General features: G+C 42.1%; 1 protein-coding gene across 1 annotated transcript; it reads left to right on the forward strand.

Annotated features, from left to right (window-relative positions):
- The first annotated feature begins 1532 nt into the window (after positions 1-1532).
- On the forward strand, positions 1533-9811 carry LOC115355627 (protein mono-ADP-ribosyltransferase PARP12-like). Its single transcript, XM_030046484.1, has 4 exons — positions 1533-1816; positions 4648-4906; positions 6146-6521; positions 9675-9811. Exons 1-4 carry the CDS (start codon positions 1545-1547, stop codon positions 9809-9811), a joined length of 1044 nt encoding a protein of 347 aa, XP_029902344.1. The 5' UTR covers positions 1533-1544.
- The last annotated feature ends 310 nt before the right edge of the window (positions 9812-10121 follow it).

Consider the following 10121-nt stretch of genomic DNA (forward strand, 5'->3'; position numbering starts at 1 on the left):
GTTCAGAAACCCTGGTTTTACTTTCTGCCAATAAATAAATAACAATAATAAATGAGTCAAAATGATAAGGGAGGCTTGTGCACCACAGGCAGCCTGCTGATCAGAGTGAGTTGATGAGTGTGTGCATGTGGGCTGAAGCAGTGCTGTTCAAAGTGCGGTCGGCAGAGCTGCTGATGTCCTGAAGCCCTTCAGGGGCTTCCAGGGGCTCCTCAGCAAAACCAGCAAGACTTTCATTTCACTGTCATTCACTGGGAATTGTTCTCATGCAGAAAATGGATGAAGGGCCGTTTTCTTCTTGTTGGTTTAATCTCACACCATCTGTCAGGGTTCAGTCTGACAGCTACACAATTTAACCCTTTGAAACCCGAGCAGATTCACTTGATTTCTTTCATTCTTTCTTTCTTTATTTCCACTGAAACGGAGAGAATACCAACAAAAAACTTTTATATTTTCAGAGCGAAATTCCCACATTATGAATCCATTTTGATTATACATTGTATTTTGTTGGTAATAGTTGTATGATCGCATTATTACACTCCAGGGTGTGCTTGAGGGTGTAACAATGCTTCATCATCATCCAGGCTGAGGGTTACAGGGGCTCTGCAGGTATCAGAGTTAAATTTAACACTTTTTAAGATCTTCTCAGGGTAGTTTTGAATGAAATTTAAGACTCAGTTTTGGGGGGGGGGATCTAATTAAACGAACATGTAAAGGTAAGTGCTGTATATTTTGGTCTTGTGTTGGAAGGAACATGTTTCAGTTTCAGGAAGGAACATGATTGATTTTTTTCCCCACTTTTTATTAGTTTTTTAATTAGAAACAGAACATCAAACAGAACTTGGAACAGTTTAGTCCTGGGATTTTGATGGATTTCTCTGCAGACTTCTCTGGCTTTTCGTGAGCATGTAAATGTAGTGTATGAGTCGTGTAGTGCATAAGAAAAAGATATTTCTGAGTTTTTTTGTTTTTTTTTTGTTTTTTTTTTTGACAAATGAGTGACTTTGGGTAGCCTAATAAATTTGTGAGTTTTTCTCTTAAATTTACAACTTTAATCTCGAAATTATGACTTTCTTTCTCAAAATAATTTTTATTTTATTATATTTGTAGACTGTAGCACCTTTCAAGCAAGATGCACAAAGCGCTTCGCACAGACAACATAAAACCACAATCAAACTAAGTTAGGTAAAACACACAAGTACAGCAAATTAAAAGCCCACAGTTTGACATCAGTTACAAAGAAATTAAAGAAATTAGAAAGAAAAGACAAAATTATAACAGAATTGAAAACTGAAATAAAAACGCGGCTCCACAACAGAGCTGTGATGTGGCAGATAAAAAGACAAAATGGCAGGAGTGTAAAAGGTTTAAAAGCAGAGACAGGTCGAATGTTTTCCTAAAGCGGATTTTAGACGCTGTGCGGGGCTTTTTAAGGACGTGCGGACGCGCTGGGTTTGAGTTTCGGTTTCCATTCATCAGAAATAAGACCCAGAAAAAAAACCCAGCACAGCTCAGTCAGCCGGAGGAAAGCGACGGAGCGCCTCGACATGTCGGAGGCGGAGGCCGCTGTGCTGAAGCTGATCTGCGCCAATCACGGATCGATGAGCGTCGATGATCTGGAGGAGAGCGTCTGTGTGTTCAACGTGAGGCGGATCATCTCCAACCGGGAGAAGTTTGTGTGCTGCCGGTCCGGCGGGGAGCACAAGGTGGTGGCCAAGACGGAGCTGCGACTCTGCAAAGCCAAAGTGTGTCAGGGCTGCAACAACCTGCATCTGTGCAGAAAGTTCCTGCTGGGATCCTGCCCGTCCAGCCGCAGGAGGTCAGACTTAAAGATAAGACTTAAAAAAAAAAAAAAAAAAAAAAAATCTCTTCAAAATATGTTTCTTTCCAACTCTGAGTGCAGCTGTGTAAAGGAAGAGTTTCAAACATGTTTTTTTTGTTTGCATTTTGCATTTTGCAACTTCCTGTCTGGCTCTAGAAGTGGCTTCCTCTGTATTTAGGGTCCGGGCAGCCTGTGCTGCCAGGACACTATTGTATTCCTACGTGTTCTTTCTTCTTCTTTCTTTCTTCTTCTTCTTTCTTCTTCCGAGGAAATCATACTTCCCATGGGTGAAAAATCACCAAACTTTGCACAAAGGTCCAGTCCCATGCCAGATTACCTCAGCTGCAAACTCATGCCAATAGTCCTGATGGTGGCGCTATAGCAAGCCTCTAAAGTTCAAAACTTTGAAAATTCTTAACAAATCAACCATATGTGCTACAACTTCACAACTTTCATCAAACTGTAGCCCCAATACTGAAGAAACTTTTGTGCACTCAAACCTATTGCAAATTATGAAGTCCATCACTCTGTTTTTTTCAAAAACTGTAAAACTTTTTAAACCTATCTCCTCCCACAATTTTTGCTCAATTGAAACAAAAATCGATACAGACCATCTTCAGACTGTCCTACACAAACGTTGTTTCTCAGATTTTTGATTTATCAAAAATTGAGCCTACAGTGCATCAAAATGTTTGACTGTAAATGGTACTATAAACATATACCTGCAAATTCTCATTAAATGAATCTTCAATGTTCATGAAAAAAATGGACAAAATTCTAGAGTCATGGTAGATGATGTGTGGCGAATTTCAAATGTGTATCTCAAAAACTGAATTTTTGACAGCATTTTGAATTTTGCTCTCATGTGAACAATTGGAGTCAATGCAAAAATGGCATTTTTAAACATCGGTTTTTCACTTATGGAGCAAATCAATCATTGTTAAAAACAAATGATCAACATCTCCATGCTGTCTAGATGCAATATGTGTATTTTAAGATTTTTGTCTTAATAACTGAATTTTTGACAGCTGTTTAAAATTTGCCTTTCCATGCATGGCTGGCTGCTGTCCTGCAGGTCAGTGATTGGCTCAGTCAGTGTGTGAAGCTGCATGTGAAGTTTTAGCTCAGTGAGATAGAGGCCAGGCCTCAGTGTCAAAGACTGTGAGTTCAAGCCTCAGCTTGTACAACGTTCCCACGTGCCAAAACTCACCAAACTTTGCACAAAGGTCCAGTCCCATGCCAGATCATCATTGTCAGATTTTTGTCTTGATGACTGATTTATTTATTTTACAGTGGTTTGAAATCTGCCTTTCCATGCATAGGCGGCTGCTGCCATGTGACTGGCTTAGTCAATTTGTGAAGCCTCACATGAACTGACACTTGCCAATTAGCTCAGTGAGATAGAGTGTTGTCCTTCATACCAGAAACTGTGAGTTCAAGCCTCAGCTGATACAAAATGCACATTAGAATGACATCTTTCTTTTCTTCTTCCTATTCTCTACTTGTTGCTCAGAATTGCCTAAACTTGCCTGGCCCCGACCATTGCTGCGCAGAAGCTATAATGTTTATTGTATTTTAGTCTGCTGTGTTCATTTTGTCTCTATTGTTCCTCCATAGTCTTGTCAGCTTGTTTGTCGTCACACCTGCCCTGCATTGCCTCATTAGCCCCGCCCCCGTGTTGCATGTCTATGTTGTGTCTTGGCCAATCATCTGTCCCCTCCAGGCCTGTGTCCTGCCCTTTTCTTACCAGGTGTGTCAATCAGTTCAGTTTAAGTTCATATTCTTCTGCTTGTTGCTTAGAATTGCTTAAAACTGCCCGGACCCGACCCATCGCTGCACAGCAGCTATAATTTTTTTTTTTTTTTTTTTTTTTTTAAATAGCCTAGATTTCATGTCGCTTTTCATTTGTGTAGCTGTAGCCTGTTGATCTTGTGCTTTTATTGTGTAGCACCGTGTGTTGCAGCGGATTGCATTCGATTTGATAAAAACTGCTTTATAAAAAGGGCTAAAGTTGCTGGTACTTTGGTCAAATATCAGGCCTCCTCAACCAGCAGTGAAATCTGTTTATTCCAGTTTTTACTTCAGTCAAAGTGTTAGAGTGTTGACTTTTTTCCACACATTTAAAAATCCAAAAGCACATTTTCTTTCTGTTAATATGACACACTGACTGCAAGTCCCACTGCTGGATTATTTTCATGGTCGAGCTCACATGTGAAACGCTTTCATGCATGTGAGTTGTTTTGGAGCTCCATCCAAGGAAAAATCATGAACTGGGGTTGAAACATCATTTGGGAATGTCCCCTGTACGTTCTTCGTGACATTGCAACAGTAATAACTTAATTTACGACATGCAAAAAATTGTATTTAAGTTGCACCGTGTAACATCGGCCCTAAAAACCTGCTGTATTTCTTAAGTCAGCTGCTGTGATTTCTCTGTAAAAGACAATATGAGCCTTAAGTGACAAAATTAGTGAAGTCGCAATAAAATAAGCATTTAGAAAAATAACACTTAAACAGCATGTTTATCATGCAATAACTCCTCAACTTGACTTGGACTTGGCCTGCTTCAAAATTTTGTTTTTCACTATTTTTTTAATTTCAGCTTTATTTAGTCTTTTTTAGCAGATGACGCCTAGAGTATAATAATGTCATATCACCACATTAAAGTAAAAAATCACAGCTCTGTGTACCAGAATATTCCCAGGCGGCTACTTTTAGGTGAATGTTTTATGGGGTAAATGTTGCTGTTCAGCTTCCTGCATGGCGGCAGCGTGTTGGCCCAGTTTATAATCTGAGCCTGTGAGTGACATCAGAGCCTCTGATTGCAGGAGAGGATGCCAGCTCCCCCATCAGCTGAGGTCTGACCATAACGTGCCGATCCTCGTAGAGCACGGCCTGCAGGAGCTGGACCGGGCCGAGCTGTGCACGCTGCTGCTGCAGAACGACAACTTCCTGCTGCCGCCCGGAAGTACGACACCAAACGTCCAACAAAAGTGTGCAGGCAGCGTCGTGGCACCACAGCACCACCTGTGGCCCGACTGCTGCGACTGCACAGTGTGTTTACCCGGCCTGTGGCGTCGTGTTCAGGTGAACGGACGAGAACTTCAAACCCAGAGCCGATCGACCAGGCGGCGGCCATCTTCCTCTAACGTGGGAAGCTCAGATGCTGAAATCAAAAGATACCTCTGTACTGTCGTTTGCTTTTCTAATAAACATCACAAAATCTGACAATACTTTCTCGTTCAACCATTTCCTGAGAAAAACAATGGATTGAGGGGGACATCGGGCCATATTTCAAAGTAAAACAACATATTTGACCACCTGTTAGCTACCGTTACACAACAACGTTAGCAGTCCACCACTTCTGAGCTAACATTACCGTTTGATAGGAAAACCGTAAATTAATTATTAAATGTCAACAGCCATTTCTTTGTAAGACTGCTAGCTAAACTTTGGCACTAACACACACTGGATGTAAGTTATTTAAGCTAGCAGCAGCTGGGGGAAACATGCTGGAAACACAGCAGGACAGCTAACGTTACGCTGCTAGCTTCATCACAGCCAGTGGGTTTCACTTCCAGGCTTTAGCTGGTGGACAAGAAATGAATCCAAGATGTTTGTGGTTATTATTTCAGAATGAATTTACACCTCTCCTATCGTATCATGTAAGGATATCAAATGGTAACGTTAGCTAGGAGGTGGTGGAACGCTAACGTTAGCTGAACACAGCAGCACCACATGCTAACAGCAGCTAAGCCTGACGCCAGAGGAAGATGGCCGCCGTGTGAATCTGGTCTATAGCAGGGTATGGAAGAAAACTGAGGATTTTTTCTGCATTTTTTTCCTGTTTATTTACCAATTTTCAGCACCCCCCTCATAAAAAAAAAATACAATTAATCCATGAATTTCAACAATTAACCGAGGGAAATTAATGCAAAGAAAAAAATGTGGCTTACCTGATGATCATGTGTTCTTTGTTTAAAATAAAAAAGACCCAATTCATGCAATTTCACATAACTTCCCCGGATGTTTCCCTTGGAGGACGAAACATCCTTCCTTCCAAATAAAACCTTTATCTTCTTTTGTTTTGGCTCGGCCCCTTGATGAGCGACCAGCTAACAAACAACCAGCCAGTACACGATCAGGCCCATACAGTTAAACTCTGCCTTCTTCACCATCGTCTTCACCCAAAAGGACAGTGTTGTTGTCCTTTTCCACCTGGCTGCTGGGTTCTCTACAATGCCTTTGAATAAGCCGGACGCCCAGTTACACAACGTTACATTGGATTAAAAATATTTTTTCCTACTCCTGTTTGTCTTATATAAGATTTGCTTTGACTACAACAACGGCGGCGGGCAGTTTGGCTTGTGTAAGGACGGCGACGACTGCGAGCGGCTCCACATCTGTGAGCAACACCTGCAGGGAGACTGTTTCTGCTCCAAGGCTCATGATTTTGACGAGCCGCAGCCTTTAAAAGCCCTGCAGGCTCGGGGTGTTCCCAACCGGCTGCTTCACTCTCTGAAATCTGTCTACATCAACAAAGAGGCTCTGAGAGGCAACAGGGCCAACCCTCAATGGCAACCACGAGTCTTTTCCACCAGCGGCGTCTGGGCTGCTGCGAGCTACCGAGACGCTGGCAGTGATGACGGACTGAACAAAAGACAAACGAGAGGAGCCAAGAAAAGCTCGGAGGATGTGAAAGGTAAAGCTTATGAGCCTGTTTCAAAAGCCTCTACCTCTTTGTATAAACTGCTTATCTGCAAAGCCAAGTGGTAATCTGTGAGAGCGATGCTTCCTTTGTACACCTTCTCCGTGAATTTTTCTGTCGATGGAGTTTCTATAAGTCTGCTGGGTCACGTTGGCTTTGGCTGATGTGACCAACCCTGATCAAAACAGGAAGCAGAATGAAGTCACACAGGAAACAGATACAAACCGAGTCTTTGATTCATATCACAGTGTCACATTTCATTCCTTAAAGTTGTACTTTTGTGCTTGTGTCCTTAAAACAGAGATATGCTTGTACTTCGTCAAGCGACACTGTAAATATGGTGGTGAGTATGGCTTTGAGTTTGCTAAAGATATATGTATATTTATATTTTAATGGAAGTAAAAGAGTGTTACACTGATGCTGATTTTTGAGCATCATCATAGTTTGATTAGGGATTTATTGAAGGAACGGTTCATGCAAAAATTAAACATTTTGTCAATATGTAATTTCATTCACATACATTTATTGGGGGAATTTGCCTTGGGCTCAGCGTCTCAGGCTTAAAAAGAACATGACAAGTTCAGGAGACAAACCAAGTTAACGATACTGGTTTGAGTCCTAACGGGTAGTTCCTGTTTGTGAGCTCAGGGTCTTCACTGTATTTTAGGAGGCTCATGTTAAAACCTACGAAACTGAGAAGTCAAGCTCGAAAGTAACGTTAGCCTACCAATGACATGCTTGTGGTGATGCCAAACTAAAGAAAGACTGTTGTAACTGTGTAACATGTTCAATTTAGGAAAGCATGTTGATTTGAGGATGGGAGCTTAAGGCTGAACTGTTAGTTTGATTTTTTATATATATATAACAGTCAGGCAGAACTCCACTTGCCTCCATGGATGCCCTCAGAATATGAAAACTCCATTGGAAATGACAGTTTCATTTGTATTCAAGCCGTGACATCCGGCAAAAGGTTCAGGACGTCGTGAACAAAGAACTATAGCAGTGTCTAGGAACAAAATCATCACCAGGCTGATCTAAATATTTTCTCTTTCTGTGTCCAAACTCAGGGAGTTACTTTGCCCGGGACGTGCAGTACTCACACAGCTACACCGGCCAGTCTGATGTTAAATCTATGTTTAGCTGGAGTATCTGCTGCAGTACCAGGAGAAGACCTCCAACATCTTCAGCAACTATTACGGTGCAGCATCAGCACCAGCACCAAAACCAGTTTCTGCTCCGGTCAGACAACCTCGTCCTCAGGTCATACCGGCTCCTCCTGCTGCCAGACCGGCTGCCTCCTCTAACTAAACAGCTTACTCATATCCTTCATCATCAGCTTCCTCATCAAGCTACAGCACAAATAACCAGCAAGAGTCGTGTGTCATCCTTTAGGAGCAAATGTGAAGCGAGATCATGTGTCTGCAGTCACATTGGTGGTGGTGGTGGTCGGGCGGGGGCTGTGGGCGTCTACATTAATGCAAAGAATCTCAAAGTCTGTTATTTTGTCAAATTTACTAATAAGTGCAATATGTCATTTAACTGGCTTGAATTACATGCAATGCTTTACATGGGCACTACAATGTTGTGATAGACGGCACAGGAAAGAAAAAAAATGCTAATTTTGTTAATTATGTTGCATTAACACTAACTTTACCAACACGCAAAATAGTTTGCTTTGTGGGAACTACCAGTTCCAATTATCAATCTGTAATTCACTGCTAATCTGTGCAGAGGCAGCAGCAGGCTTCAAGTGTCACCGACTTGCCTTGATAAAGAGTCTGCTCAGGAAACTTTGTGCATCACAATCCTTTATAATCATGTCATATTTAATAACTACCATGAAATATGCTTAGTAAATGACTTCCATCTATTAGGCTACATTTAGAGAAATGCTGTGTACAAGTCCGATGTTTGACCTGAGGGTGGCGCCAGAGAAAAACTCATGGGTTCACTACAATGAAGCAGAATTTTCCTTTGGGGAGTATGAAGGCATTCACCAAATGTTTTGATCCACTAATTTGTGTGAAATCTTTTGTGTGATGTTGATATTTCGGCTCGAGGAAAAGTCATCAGCTCAAAAAATTAAGAGTTTGTCCTCTGGGGATCGTGAACCTGCTCGCCGTATTATCCACAAAGTGCTGGACAAACAAACAAGGCCGTCAATATGTTATAATAATGAACTGAACGATGTCCAGTCGCCTGATGTGATGGCTTCATATTTCCTACTGGAATGCTTTACCTCAGGCCGGCCAGGCTCCTCCGGCTGCGTTTACTGCTCAGATTTTAGATCAGGACGGTGAAAGTTCAGGTCTTGTGCAGAACCTGGAATCTGTGTCTTTATTTTTACTCGACCATCCAAACATTAATCTGCACCTCCTTCTGTAATGAGGCAGTGATATTTACTACAGTTACACAATGACTGGTAACATGAGCTGTGCAGTTGTTGTTGTTGTTAAAGATATTTTGGGGTGTATTTCTGCTTTTCTGGCCGTGCACAGCAGAAAGAAACTTTGCAGTGATTTGTAATAAAAGCAATTTTCATATGTCTGTGTATTTATTTGAATTATACAACACGTAGATCCGACCGAGCAATCTGATTGGTCCATCAGAAGTTCAGAACGTGCTCAAATGAAAAAAAAAAAAAAAACCCTCATCACTGAAAATATGGTTTCCATGACTGTTACGGCCTCACCAACCAAGGCTCTTTCCCGGAGACCGCAAACATAATACAGACGCCAAGACCACTGCTAAATTAACTAAATCATTTATTTTTCATAATCAACTTAAACCACTTAAAGGGTTAAGGAAAAACATAAACAACAGGAGATGGAGATCCCGGCCAAAAGGAACAAAAGAAGGGGATTTGCCGGGCCAGCCACGCAATGGGCCGTCGCACCCAACTCATTCCCCCTAAAAAGGAAAAAAAAGTACCAAACCTAATCAAAACAAAAACCCGAAAACTAGACCACCAGAAATCTCCATCCCAAACTAAAATAACAAAACCCAACATCACACCATGTTGGGACGAGACAAAAGAAAAAAAAAGAAGAACAAACAACTGCTGCTGCTGCTGTTGCTGCCTGGTCTGAGGGAGGAGCTACCACACCTTCGGTCCCCCTTTTCTCTCCTCCGTGTAATTGGCTCCAGGTGCTTCTGCCTACAAGAGGAGGGCCAAGGGAGAAAGAGGAAGGGCGCCGGAGGGAGAGCAAAAAGGGAGAGAAAGAGACAACACCAAAACATCCCCACAGGCAGTGGGCAGTATTGCACCTCCATGCCACACGTAACACCCCCACCCTAAGATGGTGAATAACAGGAGTACGACGGAGGTGATTCACACATCAGTTTTAACAACGCGACAACGTGTCGGCAAGGACATTTTCTCTGCCCTTAACATGCCTTACCTCTACATTGAAGGCTTGCAGAAAGAGCGACCATCGCATAAGTCTCTGATTTGTGTTCCGCATTTGATTTATGAATACCAGAGGATTGTGGTCAGTATAAACAACGGTAGGCACGCTGGTAGAGCCGACATAAACTTCAAAATGTTGAAGCGCCAAAACAAGAGCAAGAGCCTCCTTTTCAATGGTGGAGTAC

This window comes from Myripristis murdjan, chromosome 23 (assembly GCF_902150065.1).
Source record: "Myripristis murdjan chromosome 23, fMyrMur1.1, whole genome shotgun sequence".
Taxonomy (NCBI): domain Eukaryota; kingdom Metazoa; phylum Chordata; class Actinopteri; order Holocentriformes; family Holocentridae; genus Myripristis; species Myripristis murdjan.

Coding starts and splice junctions, on each gene's coding strand:
- LOC115355627 (XM_030046484.1), top strand. CDS start 1,545: ATGTCGGAGGCGGAGGCCGCTGTGCTGAAGCTGATCTGCGCCAATCAC. Junction 4,907..6,145: donor GCCTGTGGCGTCGTGTTCAG/GTGAACGGACGA, acceptor GTCTTATATAAG/ATTTGCTTTGACTACAACAA. Junction 6,522..9,674: donor AAGCTCGGAGGATGTGAAAG/GTAAAGCTTATG, acceptor AATTGGCTCCAG/GTGCTTCTGCCTACAAGAGG.